Source organism: Gallus gallus, chromosome 1, assembly GCF_016699485.2.
Source record: "Gallus gallus isolate bGalGal1 chromosome 1, bGalGal1.mat.broiler.GRCg7b, whole genome shotgun sequence".
Taxonomy (NCBI): Eukaryota; Metazoa; Chordata; class Aves; order Galliformes; family Phasianidae; genus Gallus; species Gallus gallus.
In genome coordinates this window covers 53,223,497-53,243,923 of record NC_052532.1, presented here as the reverse complement: position 1 = coordinate 53,243,923, position 20,427 = coordinate 53,223,497, and the positions used below count along the sequence as shown (strand labels likewise).

Here is a 20,427-nt window from a genome sequence, read left to right as displayed (position 1 = left end):
GAACATTTTCTCCATGGGACCTGACACAAATTAAGAAATGAACACAGCAGATGATACCCCTGGTGCTACAGCATTGCACTGTCCCCTGGAAATAGCTTTGCCTTCTTTCCCAGCCTGTGCCACAGACGTTCCCATGGGCTTTTCAGAGAAAGTACCTTGCCAGCTCCCCTTCTGGGAGGCCAAGGCCCTGTTTCCCACCAGGCATCAAAATAATCACCACACCAAAGCTGAAATCTGAGCTGCCCCTTGTTAATTGTTAGAGCCAGCCAAATCTGACAAAATAACAACTGTGTCCTGGGTTAATGCTGGCTTAGGCCTGGATGCGGTTATTACTTCATAAACAGGAAGCACTCCAGTTACAGTCAAATTAGATTTATTTCCTGCCTTATCTATCAAGTTCACCATTTTATTAGCTTTCCACTTTTACATTTCTTATAATTAATTTCCTCCAGACTTGTAGCTGTTCTACACATTGATAAAATAGCCATTCTTCTAACGGGAGGAAAAAATTCATGGAAGATAACCAAAGGCAGAATGTATGTAGTGTGATGACAGAAGGCATCACTTAGGATGGGACTGTTAAAAATGATTATTGATCAAATAATTATCGATTTACCTAGTAAGGAATAAATCTGCTTTCTAAAACAGCAGGCTGGCCACAGTGTGGAAGTGGGGAAAGAAGTTGGAAAGAAATCATCAGGAAGCTATTTTCTCTCTCTCTCTCTCTTTTTTTTTTTTTTTGCACCCTTCTTAGGATAAACGCAATATCCCATTAGCTGCGCAGAGGAGTGCAAACACTATGTGCAAATACAGCCCCTGCCCTGCCAGCCTGTTTGCTTAGCTGTGCTGGCTGTTTGAGCAGCAATAGGCTCATTCTGGAGCCATCAGCTGCTGTTTGCTGTAGCGTTTTAGTGACCTGTTGTGAGGAGCTTGGGGCAGTGTGTTGACAAATGCCTTTTCTGAGCAAGAAATCTCCTGGGGAGAGTCCCCCGCTTCCCTTCTGGCTCTCTTTTTTGCATGAGGGTGCCAGCAGTGCCCCACCACACTCCTCTGGCTGTGGCAGAGAGGGACCTGGATCCCCAGGGATATGCTCACACAAGTGTGTCACACTCTGTGACTAGTGATGGCACTTCAGAAGAAGATACTGTGCCCATTCCCATCTGCAGCTTTTCCAACAGGCATTTATCTAACTCTTCCTGTGCAGAACTGGGCAGAATCTTCATGGACTCATAGAATTGTTTGAGTTGGAAGGAACCCTTAAAGGCCATCAAGTCCAACTCCCCTGCAATGAAGAGGGACACCTACAGCTAGAGCAGGGTGCTCAGAGCCCCTCCAGTCTGGCCTTGGATGTCTCCAGGGATGGAGCTTCCACCACATTCCTGGTCAACCTGTTCAGTTCACTACCCTTATAATAAAAACTTTTTTTTTTTTTTTTTGGTATCCAATCTAAATCTCTCCTCTTTTAGTTTGAACCCATTTGCTATCACAAGAAACTCTGAGAAAGAGTGTCTCCTTTTGTCCTAGAGCCCCCCTATAGATACTGAAAGGCTTCTAAACTTCTACTGCCTCAGTCTCTCAGGCCCCAAATCTCCTCCCTGCCTCTTGCATACCCCACATCTTCCTGCACACCATGATCCCAGGGCTGTGGCCTTCCTCTCTCCTCTTCAACCTAAGTACTGCATGCATTGCCTCACTGCCCTTTTGCTTTCATTAGTGATGTGGCCACATGAAAAAAATAAGAGTCAGTTGGCTGAAGTGTCAGAAGTACAGTAGTTTGCAAGGGCTGCCCTTGCCTTGCCTTGCCAAGTGCCATCCAGCGTTTGCTCAACCTCACCAGTTAAACCCACACCACGGGGGACGTGGCTTGCAGATGCAGTTTCTCTGTCCAAACTGGGCTTAGAGGCAGGTTCAGCTGCAAGGTGAATGTCCTAAACTGAGTCAGGGCCGGATTTGGCTCTGTGGTGTATAACTGAGTCTTAATAGGCTTGTGAAAATGCAAGCTCTGACTGCTTTCCTTCATAGGAGCTGGCCTGGCTTCATGGAGCTTGGGAGTTCTCATCCACATTGACCTGCACATTGCCTTTTGCAGTGACTGTGCCATCTTGGGACAGCTGGCTCTGCACAGAGGGCTTCCTGCCTCTCTGCTTCCCTCTTCCCCATGTCACAGCCCCTTCTCAGCAGATACTCGAGCCAGCTGGCACACATTCATTTTAGGCCTAACCAAATGTGCTTTGCCCTTTGACCTGTCTCAAAATAATATAGATATACTGAAGTCTTCACTTCCTTATCCTCAAACTGGAGCTTTCCGAATGTTACACTGTCTCTACTACATTCAGTCTTACAATTCCTATTAAGTTACGAATGAATAGCTGCTCTCAACCACAGGTCTTGGCAGCTCTGGACCCCAATATCCTGGCTCAGTCACCACTTTTTGTGTCCAGCAAAAGGTTCCAGACTGCCGTGCAAGAAATGAGGAGGATGCTCTTGCTATTTTCAAGACGGGTGGTACCTCCTCACTCATGAGTCAGTGGGAACACAGTGATTGGGCTTCTCTGTTCTGAATGGTACATGTCATTATTTGCCCTCTTGTGAAAGAAAATATTTGTTCCTTGACAAACCAAGGCAGCCTTTTCCCCTTCCTTTCCTCTTCAGTGCATTGGATTTTCAAAGCTTTCACTTTTAGAACATTCTATTTCCAGTCCCGAGAGAGACAAGGTGATGAGCTGTCCTTCCTGATAAAAAGCTTGTGGTATTTTTACATTACATAGTGGCTCTGTTTAGTTTGTGCTATATTTATACCAGAAAAAAAAAAAAAAAAAGAGAGAGAGAGAAAAAAAAAGAAAAAAGAGAGAGAAGTCTTTCCCATCCAGTAAGAGAGAAAATAACTCTGACCACATTATTATGAACAACAAGTTTTTCTTCTGCAGTGTAATAAATTCATCTGAGCCAGAATTTGTACTGGAGGAGGCGTTTTCGTAATTATGGGGCAGGCATAGAGAGGAGGTGACTCTTAAACTGGCCTAATTAGAGAGACCTAAAAATAAAACGGAAGTAGCAATATATGTATATATTTATTAGATTTATATAAATATATGTAAAGCCACACGAATGGAAACTGCTTTTCCTCTCTTTGCAGATCTGGCAGTTGTCTCTTTCTCATGATCTGATCAGGAAGAGGTGAAGAGGCTCTTTGAGTGACTTGTAGCGCTGGGCTCTGTTCCTAGGGCACTTTGGGGTCATGTTAACATACAAATGCCAGATATCAACACACTCAGAGCTTTATTTCTTCCAGTGGGCTCAGGCATTACAAGATCTGGAGTCAGGAAGAAGTACTACTTCTTTCTCACTGTAGCACTCACCCTATTCAACAGAGACCCCCCCAGCCACATCTAGGATAGATAGGCTCAAACTGCACAGCACTTCAAAATGCCTTGACCTCTTGTGAATTGCTGGGTGAACAACAGTTCAGTGCAACATGAGGAAGCACTGCTCCCAGCTTTTCCTAGAAAAGACCTCGGATACTGTTGGGGAGCTTAAATACAGCTTGAGAAAGCTGTTTGCTGACTCCATTGTAAACCATCACCTAAGTAATATTTCTGATATTGCATCTGTATCAATACGGTATTGGACTAACAGTACACAGAATACTCGCTACAGTTTTTCAGTGCCCATAAAATAAGGGGTGACTTCAAATTTTGGAAGGGGGTTAATCATAGTCATGCGAGGGGCTGAGGAGCATGTATCCAGCTTTTAGATAAATAAATTGCCTGGGGGCCTTTATTCTCTCTTGGTGAAGGCTATTCCTGGTGCCTCTGCTGAAGTCAACACAGAGGCTGTTGTTTCTGGATTTCTCAACAGAAATTACAAGGGATGCCTTTTATTCTGGTTTTATTTTCTTCAGCTCCAACCCACACCTTACATGCACACATCACTTGGCAAGAGCACTGCTGGTATACCGTCACCCCTCTTTGTTCTGACTTTGAATACTGACTGTCCCTCTTCCAAGATAAAATGATCAGAGCCTGTTTCTTACAAGTCCTAATGCAGCTATTTTCCATTTTACGTTGAAGCATTCCCTGCTCAGCTCTTTCACTAAAAAGCGTGGTGAATGAATTCATAAAAAATGTTTTGAAAACACAGGATATTTGAAAATGAAAGCCTGACTATTAGAATTGGGCTCTTGCTAGACATTATCACGACATAATAAACAGTCAGTGCTTCTTACGGTGCTACGAGCCTTATGAGCATGGATTAGCAGTAAGCATCAGGTAATCACTGTAGCACTCTGGTCTGTAACAGAGAAAATGATGAACTGTGAAATGACACAAATACATCCCCACAAGTCAAGTGGAGCTGGTTGGGGATGAAGCCTTCTCTTTGTCTGGCTCCTGGCCACTACCTCAGTACAAATAAAGAAAAGCAGTGTATGGACTTCCCATCTTTGCTCATTCTTCATTGTCTTGGTGCCTCCCATTATATGTGATTTTATCATTAATAGCAAGAAAAATGTAAGCACTTCCTTGACAATTTCTCCTGGTAATGAGATTGTAATCTGAATGCTCGCATCCTTTGAAGCACCCATTACAGGTACAGGTACATGGCTCTCTATCTTGGCATCATTTGCTACAGTAAGTACTATTTTTAATGCTCGAATGTGTACTTTGGCTAATAGGTTGGTTATTTTATCCTTTGTTTCTTCGGTCACTGCTTTTACACAAAACATGACCTGACGCCGATGCTTTATTAACTTTTACTTTCTTACTCTCATCCAAACCAAGAGCAAACCTCTCTCGTTTCTTCCTATGTATATTTCAGAGATAATGACCTGCTATTTCTTTCTGTCATCTTTACTTCTGAAGGCCAAGAAATCTTCTCTCTCTCTGTAATTTCTCTATTATCCCCTATAATCTCCTTATTATCACTGATTATTGCTTTTATGTTATGGTGGTTAAAATAATTGTGTCTCCAGGGAACGTTTCTCTTCTAAGTTACTTAAAAGGACATTTACATTTGATTATTCTTATTTATTTCTCTATATTTTTACCTCTAGGTGCTACTTTTCCAGTAAGCCCATAGTTCTGCTTATCTGGATTCCTGACATTTTCTCTATTTTCTTTCTGTCAGCCCCGTCTTGAACTCCATTGTCTTAAAAATAAAACAAAACAAATTCCTGTTACTTGTATTCTAAACCAACTGATTTGTTCTTTATTTTCACTCTCTCTCTTCTCTTTTTTTTTTTTTCTCAGTGCAATGAAATGAAACAGGACTTCAGGAAATCAAATTTAATCAGCCTCAACTTACCTTCAGGCTGTTTGTGGCTGGAGAAGAGCCCCAAACTAAAACTATAAGGTCAACAGCCCTTCCTTTCTGTACCTTCCCCATTAACTACAGAGACAAGTGCCCAGTGCCACATCCAGACTTTGCTACTAGTCCCTACATTTTGTAATGGACTAAAGTAAACTTGGCCTCAGACCAGTTCTTTCTTCTTGGATGCTGGGTCTCAACAAATCTGCATCCGGAATAACTTCCTATGTAGCCCCCCTTGTACCACTGCATATAATTGAGCCTGAACTTTGAATAGAAACTGTCTTTCCCTATAGCTTGTGACAGCAAAAACTAAGATCATTGAAGAGTAAAATGGAAGAGAAAATGAGAGGTGGAAAAAGATCTGCAGTGGTGCAGAAGACAACAGCTTCTGAGGACTGTTCTGTCTGCAAACTGCTCAGGGTGGGATGCTTTCCTTTGATTCTTTCCTCATCTCCGTAGCCACCCAAGGGTCCATGTTGCAAAGAGAGACACATGAATCCCTCCCTACATTACAGATGAAACTGTGTAGTGGTCAGAGAGACCCAGAATTGCAGCAGGACTAAGAAACCCCACAGGGCCTCAGAGAACTTGAAGGCTTTCATCAAGGAGAGTCTTCTTCCTCCTGTTCTATCCTGTTAGGAGTTTGCTAATGAAATCCTTCTTGGGGACATGTTCAGCAGCTCGTGCTGCAAGCAGCTCAAAGCTGTCTGCATGCAAGTAGTCTAATTCAATGACACCTCTGCCTGTTTCAAATATGAAACACCAATATTTTAACAAACTTTTCCTGCTTGTTTAAATGTTTGCTCTTTGATGCTGAAAGCCACCACCACCACTTGCCCAGGGATCTGAGTCCACTTCCGCTCCAGCAGCTACCATCCACACATGGACGCGCTTCAACCAAAGCAAGGATGATCGTTGAGTGCTTCTGTGTGTGATCCAGGAAGCTAGAAAGCACTTTTGTTCACGGGCTGCAAGCAAACAGGCTGTACCAGACTTAGGTATGGTGTACCTATGTATACTTTTCAGGCAAACAGTGTGAGGCAGGGAGAATGGTCTTCTCTAGAGAAGTGCTGTGACAGGGATACCAGTTACAAAGTTCATGTGCCACCCATTTGGATTCAGAGATGATGCATCAGAGTTCCCTAACTCTGAACAGATCGTGTTTTGGATAGACAGAGGATGCTTTTTTAAAGAGGTAAATGAAAGAAGGAGGAGGCGAAAGTGCAGCAGGGACATACTGGTGATGCCTGGCTGAAAAGGGAGTCCAGGCACCCCCAGAAACAGGGGCTGGCAATTCACTGGGGGAATAAAGATCCCAGCGAGCCTGGGAAAAACAAACAGGTCCTTCTGCAGAGCGAACTGTTTTTCAGGATTCCTTGGCAGGCAACCAACCACTCTGCTTTGTAAGGTCTTGTTCTTCCTTGCAAGGAGGAAAAAAATAGCTGAAGGGCTCCCACTTTATTCAATAAGGTCATCGTCATGCGCTCAGAAAGACCAGAGCTGCTGTGCCTCATTGTGAGAGCTATGGGGTGTAGCTGCACATTGCAGGTGCTTGAATAAACAACATCACTACTTTCGGAAGAGCAGAAAATGTATAAAAGACAAGCTGAATGGCTCCCGCCCGGCCAGCCTTCCCCCCACCCTTCTGAACCCCCTCCCACACCCTGGCAGCCTTCAGCCCAACACCACTGCCTGGCTCTGTGCGTGACAGCAGCAGGAGGCCTTTTCTCCCACAGGAACAGCCAGTGCCACCCAGATAGACTGTGGGAAGGTTTAACTCCCTGCTGGCTGGTTGCAGGCAAGGAGGCTGTGCCACACAGATATCTCTTTCCTGAACTACATGTATTTTTTTCCTTTACTTACCTTCCCCATTCCAGCGTGAGCATGTCCCAGCTTCACCACTACAGGGAAATTCGGAGTCGTGAGCTGAAAGACAGAAGAAGGAACTCATTAGTCTTTATTTCCAGCCATTGTATTTGAAATAGTTTACTTTCATTCGGTGGCTTTCATCCCCCGCCTGGATGCTGATGGGAAGATAAACAGGTCCAATAAAGACTGCCCAGGTGGCAGCACAATAAGCAAGTGGCTCTTTGCTGGGACACACGTGGTCGGAAACAGAGGACAGGCAGAACTCTTCAGATCTGACCCTCTTTTGCTGCATGATAACAGTAATCTCTAAAACCGTCTTTTCTCCCCCACTGTGTACGTGTGGATACGCATGTATGTGTGTGTGTGTGCATGTAAAAAGCTCCACCTGCCAGCGTGAATACACCAACACTTTCAGACGCTGAAAACATCTGAATTCTAAGAAAGATGAGGGTTGTTTCTCTTTTCACACAGACTGCTTTGGCCTTTAGCGTGAGTGTGAGCAGTCCCTCTGCAGCTCCTGTTCCCCTCCCTCCAGCAGTGGTGGGGGAAGGAGAGGGGAACAAGGGCCAGCCCTCGGGTAGGACTCACAAAGTCCATCTATTCATAAAGCCTCTCCCTTTCTCCTCTAACTTAGGGGTGGGTGTAGGGAATAAAAGAGAACAAAGAAGGGTTGGGATCAGCAATAAAAATAGAAAAAAATTATGTCATGTCTTCACTCTGGCTCTTGTGGTGTTTACATTGGGTAGGGTCCTGCCATCTGAGCCATGCATGTGCATCTTAATGTACACGTGGGATTTTACTTGGAGGGAGCAGAACCATCCTCTCTGCCTCCTGTTCCTCAGCTCGTGCAGGGATTCACTTGTAGGGATTGGCTGAGAGTTGGGCTGCACAGCCACGTAGGAAGTGCCCATACCAGGAGAGCAATCAGGTCTATCTGATCTATCTACTATCCCTTTGATAAATAACACATTAATTTTTATTGCATATTTTTATTTGCTTTCTTGGGAAGTGCTCTAAAAGGAACTTCTGTCCACCTAAATACCTGAAGCACTGAGCTCTATTCATCAAGCAGTTAACCTGGAGATCCGGAGTTGAGTTTTGACAGATGAATGGCTCTCCTATTTATTTGAGAACAGATAAACAAACTGTTCTTGTGCTAATTACCAATTGTCTGTATGGACAGGCAGGCACTACGCCCTAAAGATAGAATGGTGCTGCTGTCTCCATCTGCGACAGCCTGCTATAAATAACAAAATTAGTAACCAGCGCCGATGTTTTGCCGTTCAGCTGCCTATGTAAAGAAATGTCACGGGAGAGGGGAACAGTGAGTGCATCGCACTCTCAGACAACCCGTGTCACTCGTGGAGACATTCTTCAGGCAGAAAGCTGAAGGACTTGGTGAGGCTGAACCTCAAGTGCTGTGTTCGGTGTCGTGCCCCTCATTACACGAAAGTCATGAAGGCCTCGGAGCTTGACCAGAGAAGGGCAGCAGAGCTGTGAGGGGTCTGGAGCACAAGTACTAATGGGGAGAGAATGAGGGAACTGGGGTTGTTCAGTCTGGAGAAGAAGAAGCTCAGGGAGGACCTCATTGCTCTCTGAAAGGAGGTTGCAGTGATGTGGAGTCAGTCTCTTCTCCCAGATAACCGTGATAGGATGAGAAGGAATGGCCTCAAGTTGCACCAGGGGAGGTTCAGGTTGGATATTAGAAAATATTTCTTCTCAGAAAGAGCAGTGCTGCAGTGGCACAGGCTGCCCAGGGAGGTGGTGGAGTCACCGTCCCTCGTGGTGTTCAGGAACCATGTGGATGTGGCACTGTAGTTAGTGGGCATGGTAGGGATGGGTTGGTGGTTGGACCAGGTGATCTTAGCGGTCTTTCCAGCCTTAACGATTCTATGATTCTACTCCACTTCATGAATGGAAGGAACCCTCAGCAGCAATATGGCACAGCGCTGGCACAGGCCGGCAGTCCTGTGACAAGAGACCCTGACAGGAAGCCTTCCTGCAGCCTCACAGTTAAGATAAGCATACGCCCAGGCACATGAGTTTACGTTCTGTTTCTCCTTTGCCTCCCTAATTTATTGTAAGAGCTTGAAACTTCATTAGCTGCTGGCACCTGTGAGTCAAACAAAGAGCTGCACCCGAGGATGGGACTATGGACGAACCGTGCCAGCGTTTTAGCTCTGGAAGATGAAAGAGAGCCTAGCAGCCAGGACACCTGCTTGTTTGGGCTTAGGGAGACCTGGCCTGCTTTCCAGCTTTGTCATCTGTGCCCCGTGCACACTGCTTGAGCCAAAGGCGATGGCTTTTCCCAGCATGCAGGAAAAGCAGGCCACAAGTTTCATGCCCCTGGCAAGGGGACGAAGAAGTGTGGGAGATAGATAACACGGTATCGTCAGCTCCAAGCAGTGAGGCAGGAAGCCATGTCCCTGCTGTCCCGGCTGTGTGCCCTACCTACGGGTTCTGCTGAGGGAGTCTGGCCCGAGCACAGGGCCTGGGAGTGGGAAGCATCTGTTTTCCTGTGTACATGCAAAGAGAGTTTGGGATCCAATAAACAACCCTAATTTCATGCTAGCCTGGGAGAAACCACAGGCAATAGAAAAGCTCTGGTCAAGTCTCTCTCTTTCTCTTTGCTTCTTGGAAACGTGATGTCAGCTTTCTTGGTAAGGCTTTGCCACACCCCAGCTGGTGCTGGAGCAGGCTGGAGCCTCAAGCCACTTGGGCTGACCGTGGTGCCAGGGTCTGGGGTTGCAAACATGTGGCAGCCTCATCAGGAAAGCTGCAGCTCCGGGGGAATGTCAGCACAGGGCTTGCTGGAAATTTATTTCCACCGCCAAAATCCCATACTGGTATAATTTCTGTGTATGTGTACCTGCCTTATGGGGAAAGCAAAGAGAGAAGGGAGTGTATGCATTTGGCTGGATTTCACGGAGGGTTTATCTAGTGATAATGGAGTGCCCTTAGACTGTGCTGAAGTTAAGTGGGAACAAATGCTCTCAGTAATCCACAGGACTAAAGAAACCAGAGTCCACAGCCACCTGATATGAGAGTTAGGATGCTGCTGGTTGACCTAGGTCTGAGCACCCTGATCTAGCTGTAGGTGTCCCTCTTCATTGCAGGGGAGTTGGACTAGATGACCTTTGAAGGTCCCTTCCAACTCAAACAATTCTATGACTCTAAGTGGTGGAAGTGATGTGGGCTAGGCCAATCAGTAGAGATATTGTGAGCCTCTACCACATCCTGGTTGGGATTTCTGTTGTAATGAGGTAGCCGTCCAGAATACTTGGCAAGCACAGGGATGGATAGGAAAGCTGAAGGAAGAGAGGATGCATTACGTGTGTGTATGTGGTGCATACACAGACCCAGTGAGAAGTTCTGGGGGTGGCCACAAGTGCCACAAGAGCAGACCCCTGAGATGTGGGTTTACACACACTTAGTCATATACTTCCTGGGAAAGAAGATGCTTATAACCAAAGGATAACACCAGAGTTTAATAAGAAAGGCATGTCTTAAAAAAAAAAAATGATGCAAATAAATGTCTGTGTTTTTCTGTGTGTTTGTTTATGTTTATGTGTTGTAATGGCTCTTTTTCTTGGAGAAGTGGGGAAAAAAAACTTTGATGCTTTTAAAATGTGCATGGACTGCTGACAGGCTGGGATAGAGGATGCCTGTGGGTTTTGGGGTGAGACTGCGGCACTGCGACTAGCTCAGCAATCAGACATTGAAGGGTTAGTTCATACACACAACGGAACCCTCTGAATTACTGAATTAAAATCCTATACATTGATTCCTAGATGCTGTCACACAAAAGCATTGAGATGGCGATGTTTACAGATGTGTCTAGAACTCAATGTACGGAGTCAAGCAGGAGTCCAAATCCTAAATTAGGGACTTTGGTTGGGGAGACATGGATGGAGGACTTCGATGGCCTAAAGCAAGTCATTGTAGCCCCTGATTTTATGGGCTGTGCTCTGTGTGTAGTGTCACTGCAAAGATAACTCTGCAGTTAATCAGTATTTTGGCAGTGATGTGTGAAACTGAGTGCTGGTATGCATACATTAGCCCCTATTTGAAAACACATGGCTGTAAACTATGTCACTTTCCCCTTTACTTTCTGCCCTTCCTTTCCAACAAATAATGGGATTTTCAGTACTTCTTGTAAGTGTACAGGTGTCTTCTGTATTTATTTCTGGCGGAGCAGCAGAACAGAGGTGGATATAAACTGACCTTTGGGAAGATACCATAGACAAAACCTGATCTATCATGTAAGTACAATATTTTCAAGTCTTTTGCTTCACTGAGGCTCCCAAGAGATGCTGGCCATGGGTCTGTGGTTCAATATACTGTCCTGTCCTTAAACAATGCTGAATCCTTCAGCCATGCTCAGTTTTGTGCATTAGTTCACATTATCCATATCATACAACATACCACTTCTAATTTCCAGGGGTTATTCTTCTGCAGAGACTTTCCAATCAATGCTAACGTTAATACTCCATGGAGCAGTAGCATCATGGTTCATACTGGGAAAGGTCTGGGGTAGATGGGAAATGGGACATCAAAGCTTTAGTCTCTTGGCACCAGTATGGTATCACCATAGCATATGGTGTTTTCAAATCAGGCCTGAAGTCTCCATGTACAAGGTACTGCAAAACTTTTGCTTCACCCATCCCCCAGACATAATCCTGGGATTTTTTTTTTTTTTTTACTATTTTTTTCAAGCTTTTATGCTGTGAAACTGACTTTTCTGTTTATTTAGCTGTCTTTACTTGTAGGATGACAAAGTCTGGTCTGGGCGGGTACTTAATGGGTTATGGGAATGTTGCTCATGCCCTTGAGAGCCGAATGTTGAAAGTAATGTGTGTGGCACTTCCCTGGTGTCAATTAAGTTGGAGGAGCAGTGAATGTATACGATTTTCTGTAAAAGCACGCAAGCTGATTCAAACACAGAGGAAAGTAATGATGTCATGGCATGATGTCATTATGTTTATGGAACTATCTTACTGAAGGTCTAAGCTAAAGATCAACGCTGATTGCACGCTGGCCTTGCCAGACGTGGCAGCGTCAGGGCTGTACAGTGAAATATGGAGGAGAAGAATTACTGCTCCCTGTTATTCCTTTGCTCACTCATATAATCACCATATCCATGCAGAATGGCTGACTCGGTGGATTAACACTTTGGCCCCATGGAGGTTTGCGGAGACCAATATATGACAGACAAGTCCTCTGCTGTTTGCCAGATCGGGAACAGTGTGAGAAAAACCAAGCAACAATAGGAGAACATATTGAACAGTAAGAGCTGCCAGCATTCACATCTGTGCTCTATTAGAGACACGTGATACAGATTCCTTCAAAGCACACACGTGTGTGTTCATTACTGTATAATAATTGCAGCCCAATGGAGAAAAAATCATTAGCTAGGGAAAGAGGCCCTGCGCTTCCAAACGAGCTGAATTAAACCCTGCGGAGGAATAAGTGCTGAGATACTTGTTATTCATAGCTGTATCAAGAAGCATTGTGCAAGTTAGGACCCAAAGCACTAGGGGGGTTGGTAGACTGGGAGGCAGTAGCATACAGTAAAAGGGGAGACAGCACTGCCTCTTAGGATGGGGCAAGTTTTACAGAGCTTTACTTATCTGGGGTGATGAAATCAGTGCTGTGGGCAAGGTGGATGACTTGGCAATACTTTGGGAAGTCTGTAGGGGAAACTCATAGGATCTAATGGGGATAAACTAAGACATGGCACAAAGCACTGTGAGGCCAGAGGCCAGCATTTTAGCAAGCAAGTGTAAGGTTTTGGAGGTGTCACAAAGAATAGGCAAGAAGGAGGTTGCTAATAACAAGGTTGTGAGGAGAAAAAACATTCACTAATTTGACGGGGACATCACTGCTACAAGCCTGAGAGGACCAGGAACAAGTGCAAAGCAAAGGGTTAGACTTACGATGCTTTAAATGGATGGACTTATGCTCATTTCATTTAGTGCTGGAGCCAAGACTGCTAACTTCGAATAGACTGAATACACTGAGTAACTAGAGGGAGATATGGCAGTATTCAGTGTGCACCATGAAGTCAGGTCAGCAGTGCCTTGGTTTGAGAAGACCCTTCACGGTGGCAAAAAACCTATCCTTTGATCCTAGCATCACTTCTAAAAAGCACAGCACACACATAAAAAGAAAACCTACCAGCAGCATGACTTAGTCCCCACACTCTCAAGAGAGCTAACCACAGACCAGTGTTTCGGGGCTCATAATGTTTGCTGTGGTTAGAAGCAGGTGGAAAGGGTTAAGCACAACGTGGAACTTTTTCTCATTAATGCCACCTCTAATGTTACTGCAAGTTCTCTTCTAGTTGAGGCAGGATGCCTTTGGGTTCCCAGTGGTCCCTCTCAACATTTTAGCATTTTGGAGGATGAAGAGTGTGAGCATGTTATATTATTCTCATTCCCTTGGTGCTTCCAGTGTGAGAATTTCATGAAGAAGTGCAGACAAACAGATGCTCAGCAAAAAAATAATAAAGCATTTTTATTTGTGTGTGCTTTTATGTACACACGTATCTAGCTGTTCTGCTCAATACATCCCCATTACCTCTGAGAGGAACACAGGCAGGTTTTTAAAGGTCATCATGAGTACATGGAAATTGTAATTGCTTAATGTTTGGGGTTTGTTTATCCTCTGTTTGTCACTGCTGCCATTAAGGAAGCCTCTTGTGTTTCCTCACTTGCTAGGAAAGTGGATACATTCTGATGTTAAAAAAAAAAAAATTGTGAATGTTTTTTTGCTAGATGCAGTGGGAACAGAAAATGAAGGTCAGGAGGAAATTCTCCCTTGTCTCCTTTACTCCCTTGTCTCCCTTACCCTGACCTGAATTGGGTATTTTTGCCATGTTTTTCTCAAATCAGAAATTTCCTTTCCTCACATCACAGGGGGAGAGATGGTGAGCACCAGCTGCTGACAAGGTGGAGAACTATCAAGGAGTTTGCTTTTTGATGGGTTACCTTTGGGAAAACTGCAGTGCTTCAGGCGTGGTAGAAGCTACAAGATGGAAGTAGAGGGATGAAAATGCTCTATGAAATTATGGTGGAGTCTTCAAAGCCATCCCTTGTCCAAGAACTCCTGTGGTTCAGAAGACACTGGCCAACAGAGCTCTTCCTTCACTCAGAAACCTGTCCCTTTTTTGGAGCAAACTCTGTTTTCTCACTGATTTCACAATGACCAGCGTAGGGTTTCTTTGGTGAGAACAAAACTTCCACGGTCTCCACAATGGAAAATCCCTTCAGGAACAGGCCTCATGGAGCAAGGAGGCCTTGCTGGAGCTGATGGCTCACCCATTAGCGTGGGTCTCTAAGCTCAGACTGTGTCCAGCTGCAGATGCATTCCTGCCTCCAAAAGGCAAAGCAGGTGCATTCCCAGCTCTCACACCAAGTGAAGCCGCATGCCCTGATGGCAGTGCTCAGGGAATCACACCCCTCCAAGCACTTGGTTGGGATTCTACAACCTTCTGCAGCACATCTGAGAGCGACGCATCTATGCCAGTGCAAGATGAGAAGTGGGCTCTGGGCTTGTCAGTACATTCAGCAAGAAATACTCTTCCTGACACAGAAAGGGTCTGGTGTTTCACTGCTGCTGTAAATGTCCCAGTGACCACAAGTGGCCTTGGCTGACATTGCCATGTCAGTCGTTAAAAGGAAGAGGCCGCAAGCAATGAACCATGGATACTGCCTGGTAAAAGGAAGGGGATACCATGATCTGCTGGAACACTTGAAATGCCCTCTGGGCTCCTGAAAGCTGGTGAGTGATGGGTCATCACCTCCTCCCTTCTTGCACCCAGAGCTATAGAAGCAGCGGCACGGAGAACCAGGCAGTTCCTGTCTGGCTGTTTTGGAAAAATCCATGGTTTATTTTTATAATGTTTTTAAAAGCCTCTGGGACCAGCACAGCAAGTAATCATAGAATCATAGAAACATAGAATGGCTTGGGTTGGAAGGGACCTCAAGGATCATCAAGTTCCAACCCCCCTGCCACAGGTGGGATTGCCAGCCACTAGATCAAGTGCTAGATCAGATTGCCTTAACTAGTGCTCCAGAGCACAAAAGACTTTGGACATAGAAAAGAATGAGAAAGATGGGAAAATGTCACCCTGCAACCGGTATCTCAGGCTACACCTGTACCAATAAGTTAAGCAATGCCATAGCAAGGACAATGGCCTTGAATTGCCCATAGGGATAAATCCCCAAACAATTCCCAAGCACAACATGGAAACCAGCATGTGTCTGCAGCCTTTTTCTGAAGGATATATTTTGGAGTTTTAATAGTACAGCTGTGGCCAGACCATGCCTGTGCTGCCCTGGCACTGTATGATTTGCTACTGTCAACACAGCCTATGTCTGTCACACAGGGCTGTGCAGCAGAATAGTTTTTGTGTGACATTATGCATTATCTGTGTATGCTCCCACATTTGCGTTATATTCTGGTTGTACAGATGAAAGGTCTATCATGTGCACAGTAGATTTGAGCTGCTATACAAGATACCATTCCCATATGATAATTTTCACAGACTACCTTTTTCAAACTGAATTCACAGTGGCTCCATTTTTTTACCTGCTACCACAGATATTTATATTGCATTTCTTTAGTCCTCATTTCTTACGTCCACTGACCTGGAAAGTCAAGTATTACCTCACATGAGAAATGTTTATGCCATGGGCCCAGTTTGTCCTATTCTACAGCCAGATCTTATTTTAAGCATTTTGAGCCCTTAGGCTCATGCAGGAACCCAAATACTTTACCAAGTGTCCTGGCAGTGAGATACACGTGCCCTGTGTTTTGCAGTCACTCTGGCTCCCTGGGTCTTAAAAGTGGGGAGTAAAGATCTTCAAAGGCATATTCCATGGACCCATCTCCTTTGTGGACTGCACATGGCTCAATGAACCCTTGTAGCAGCTTCTCAGAGTCCTGAACTTCTAACATCTTTTGTGGGCACCTATAGCAGATGGAGGCCAAGCATGAGCTTTGTTCTTTCCAAGTCGTCATTATTCTGCTTCGCAGTCTCAAGATTCTTTCTTCAGATAAAAATCTTGTAGGTTTCTCCAGACTAATTTTTGCCTTATGGCATAGACAGTGAGGGCATGAAAGGCAGCCGCTGTATTCTATGATTGAGTTAGCTCTGTGTCACTCGAGAATACTCAGGAACTTTCAAATGGCACTTTTTTTGGTAGGAGCCAAAAAATGTAGGAAGGGAACCATTTTACCATCTCTACAAATTATCTGCAGGAAGAAAAAAAGGTTCTAAATGCCAATTTTGTAGCAGAAAGTTTCACATTTCAATGATTCTGTGAAGGAACGCTAATCAACTCTTACAGTCCAGCAGGGAAATGAAATGCTTCCAGCCTGTAAAAGGAAAGGATTCCTGATGCGCATTTTATTTCTGCATCTTTCATTCACGAGGATTTCTGACTTTGGGTTAGGGAAGCTTTGAAACCTCTTAAGCACTGAGGAAACCCTCCCCTACCCAGGCTGTAAGGGCGTAGGCCCACAGTGGCACCGTGTGGGCATTTGTCTCCCTCTCCTGGCTCCTTCCGCAAGATAAGAGAAGATCCTGCTACATCTGTTTCCTAAATAGACATCAGAGCTTTCAGTGAAGTGGAAGAAAGGCATTATGGGGGTGTCCTGTGTGATTACCCTGTATGCAAGCTTTTGGCTGCACCTCGGTGGTAAGAGGGAACCCAGTTTGCCATTTTGAGTAAAAAAGGGCCAAGGAGTTGAGCAGGCCGCACACTGGACATAGGCAGGGTTATTTTCAGCTGGGACTGGCTGCTGTTGATATCCTTCCCAGCTGTAATGAGAAAGGGGCTCCTCAAGTGAATGCATTCAGAGGAAACAGAAGAAACCACTGTGTGGGTCAGCCTTTTTCATCTCACAGCCACCACCTCGGTCAGCAGCGTTTTTTTTCCCAGCTGAGCACACACATTGATGTATGGCAGGCTGCAGCGGCCAGGAACAGTGAGCAGCAGGAAGCAGAGAAATTCCATTCGCAATAACACACAGACCCTCTTCTTTAGCCTGGGCAAGCCTGGAGCGGCAAAGGATGCTGTGGTCTCCATGAGCCCACTCCTTCTGTTTTGTCTGGAGAGAAAGGGTTCACCGTTTACTGGAAAAAGAGGTGGAGACCTCAGCTGATTTCATCTGTGAGGCAATATCTCCACTTCTCTGGGATAAATGAGGCAGATGTGAGTGAGCCGGTCCACGCCTAGTGAAGGAAGGTATTTGTTTCTTTCCCAGGCTGTCATGGGATACAGGTAGGATTTTGGAATGTGGGCAGGAGCCAGCATGGAGGTGCATGGGCATGTGCTCAAAAGAAGGGCATTTGGCCAGCTGAAGACAGGGACAAGCACAAGAAACAGGAACAGACTCACCGCTCACCTCCACTGCTGTCCCTGCCCGCTATCGCATTGCTGCATCATCCTGGAGTTCACTCAGAGCAAAGCCCAGGACTAGTCCTAAAAGATGGGCACTTGTTTTCCTGTTACAATTCTACCTCTTTTCTTCCCACCAAACCTCATGCCATTACATTATTTCTCCAATCTGGCTGCTGTAGTCTTTCATGGTGGTTCTTGTTTTGTTTCTCATGGCTGTAGTGCCAGCACCTCAGAAATGCAGCAGTTGAACTCCGATAACCATGCTGAAAGAACAGTTGCTATTGAAATGTATAGACAAAACCTCAGGGGAGTGGGAGTTCCTTTCAAACAGAGAAGGAAAAAGAAAAAAAGCCTTTGTACTCACAAAGAAAAAATACGTGCTCACTCAAAGAAGCTAAGTCATACTTCAATCTGTGTGGACTACTCAAAACCCATGAGATAAAAACTAGTCCCAGGTGGCAGAAGCCAAATGGGCTTTTCACTTTTTCTTGATTTTGTTTCTGAAACTCTGAAATCAAAGAGAGTTTTGTCTATGCGGATCCCGGTGGACTTCTCAGTGGATGGGTTTTTACCCATCAGTTGCGGGTAGGGCGATGGAGATGTTCAAACTTCCCATGCGGAGGTGGCTCCATGAGAGTAGCAGGTGATCAGAGTGTGTGTGTGCACTTCTGGACTTTGATAACGACTCTCTGATACCGAACCTTGAGGACAGAGTACAATTTCATACAAATTTTGCAGACAGCCATAATTAGCTAAATTAGTTTGTCTGCATTGTAAATGTAAAGCAGAACAGGCTGAGTTTGTCTATAATTGTGGCACTGCTGTGGTGATGGGTTGGAGACTTAAACTTTCTCATTAGTACTTAGCTTTAGGTATTTGTGAGAAACCACAGCCTCCAAAAGCTTCCACTCATGTCCTCCTAATTTTGACTCACAAGGTTTTAATGGGTGAAGAGAAAGCAAAGGAAGCCTTTGGTTCTCGTACCATTCAGTGTACCTCCGGCTAGCATTGGCATTGTCTGGGAACCCTTGTGGGGATGAAAGCAAATTCTGTACAGATGTGACCCCTTCTGAGGCTGATTTTTGAGGACTGTTGATTCTCAGAACAAAAAGCAAGTGAGGAGGGTGACTGGCAGAGGATTTCCACCAAGGGCTCCGAGTGAAGTTATTTTAAGCCGATCCTGCAGCATGCAAGGCTAGTGATGATCCTTGGTAGGAAGGGTTCCCCAGAGCACGAATGCTGCTGTGCCCCTTTGTATGTAGTGAATTTTTCAGTAACCTCAACTGAAGCAAAGCGGGCATGCCTGCTCCACACAGTGGGGCACTGCATGGAGATCCTCTGGGCTGACTGGCTCATGAAGCACATTGTGATGCAGACTCACCAGTATGGAGCTGGGAAATCTACAGTTGGATGAATGTGGCAAAAAAAGCCACATGTAGATGGCTTATGCAGGGTCAGCTCAGTCATTTCTGTTCCCAGACCTTTCTAGGGAGGGGGACAGGGGTTAGCACACATAGGTCTGAGTGCCTGTCTGTTTTTGCACCTTGGTCTCCACCCATGAGAAGTTAATGGTGCAAAGCCATCTGGTTGGGTATCTCTGTGCCTGCTGTGAAGACATGCTCACGGAACACTCATGAAAAATCCTGCCCTTTCTTCCTAAACCTTCACAGAAGGAGTTTATGAGGCATGATATACAAACCCTGCCCTGTGAAAGGATTAACCAGCTCTCAGAAACTGGGAGTGGTAAAGGTGGTCCCTCCTGAAACAAATCCCACTGTGAGTACGACTGCTGATTAAATTGAGACTTTGCACAGTAAAACTGTAATGAGGTAGGAAATTTGATTATGTCTATCAATCCAGTCATCTGACATCATGTGGCTTACGTTATCCTGACCTCATCACTATGGCAGCGTGGCATCTCACACGTAAAGACTGAAAGCCTGGCCTCACTGAAGGCAATGGGAGTTAGCTTATTCATTTCAGTAAGACTATGGTTTCTTTTGCAATGTTTGGTAAAGATTGTTTATCTCAAATTCCTCTCTCACCCTGAGATATTTTCACTGTTTTATTGCTTGATGATGAAACTTTTAAGCAACTCTGTGAGGATGGCCTTTTGTGCCAAAAGTTGAGGCTGACTGAGAGTAGGAGGGCTGCTGAGATACTGTGGTCAGCCACTTCTGATGCAAGGTCCCAGGGGGATGTGGGTCATGGCTGCCTCGAGGCACCCCAGTGGCAAGGAGAAGCAAGTTCCTCTAAGAATACAGAGCAGTGCTGAGCAATTTCAGAAAGTGGGGAAGGGACGGACCGTGTAGTCCCTCTCCTCTCCTATGAAGAAAAGTTGAGGAAATTGGTCTTACTTAGCTTGGAGAAGGTTCTGAGGACTTTGATTAGTTGTTAGGAAGCAATTCTTTACTCAGAGGGCAGTGAGGCACTGGCACAGCTGCTCAGAGAAGCTGTGGGTGCCCCATCCCTGGAGGCACTCAAGGCCGGGTTGGGTGGGGTCCTGGGCAGCCTGAGCTGGTGGGTGGCAGCCGTGCCCATGGCAGGGGGTTGCAACTGGATGATCTCTAAGGTCCCCTCCAATTTAAGCCATTCTATCATTCTATAAAGATTCTATGATTCTTGCATGAGATCTCAACCAAATGCACTATGATTGCCTCTTGGACGGGAGCAACAGTGTTTACATGTGCATACAGGCATGGACCTCACAAGGTTGAGCAGGCCTCTCAGCCAGCTTCCATGCTATATAGCACGCTCACTGACAAAAGAGTCTGCCTTGGTGCTCTAGGTAATAGTTTCTGAGGGATGTGGAGCCTGCTTCTTCCACAGTTCTCAGAAACGT

The 20,427-nt window shown here is 45.4% G+C and overlaps 1 protein-coding gene and 1 long non-coding RNA gene across 3 annotated transcripts in view; one reads left to right on the top strand and one right to left on the bottom strand.

The window, feature by feature from the left end:
* Positions 1–20,427, bottom strand: part of SYN3 (synapsin III) — a 204,811-nt gene that overhangs the window by 28,979 nt on the left and 155,405 nt on the right. Inside the window, exon 7 of the mRNA XM_003640389.6 lies at positions 7,171–7,233. Coding sequence (XP_003640437.1) covers positions 7,171–7,233 — 63 coding nt within the window. The remainder of the gene's footprint in view (positions 1–7,170; positions 7,234–20,427) is intronic.
* Positions 9,747–20,427, top strand: part of LOC107053588 — a 42,603-nt gene continuing 31,922 nt past the window's right edge. Inside the window, exons 1-2 of one of the 2 annotated variants that reach the window (XR_001466978.4) lie at positions 9,747–11,438; positions 14,094–14,958. This is a non-coding gene — a long non-coding RNA (uncharacterized LOC107053588). Of the gene's footprint in view, positions 11,439–14,093; positions 18,056–20,427 lie in introns of those variants that run through there. The other variant, XR_005841398.2, reaches the window with a different exon arrangement.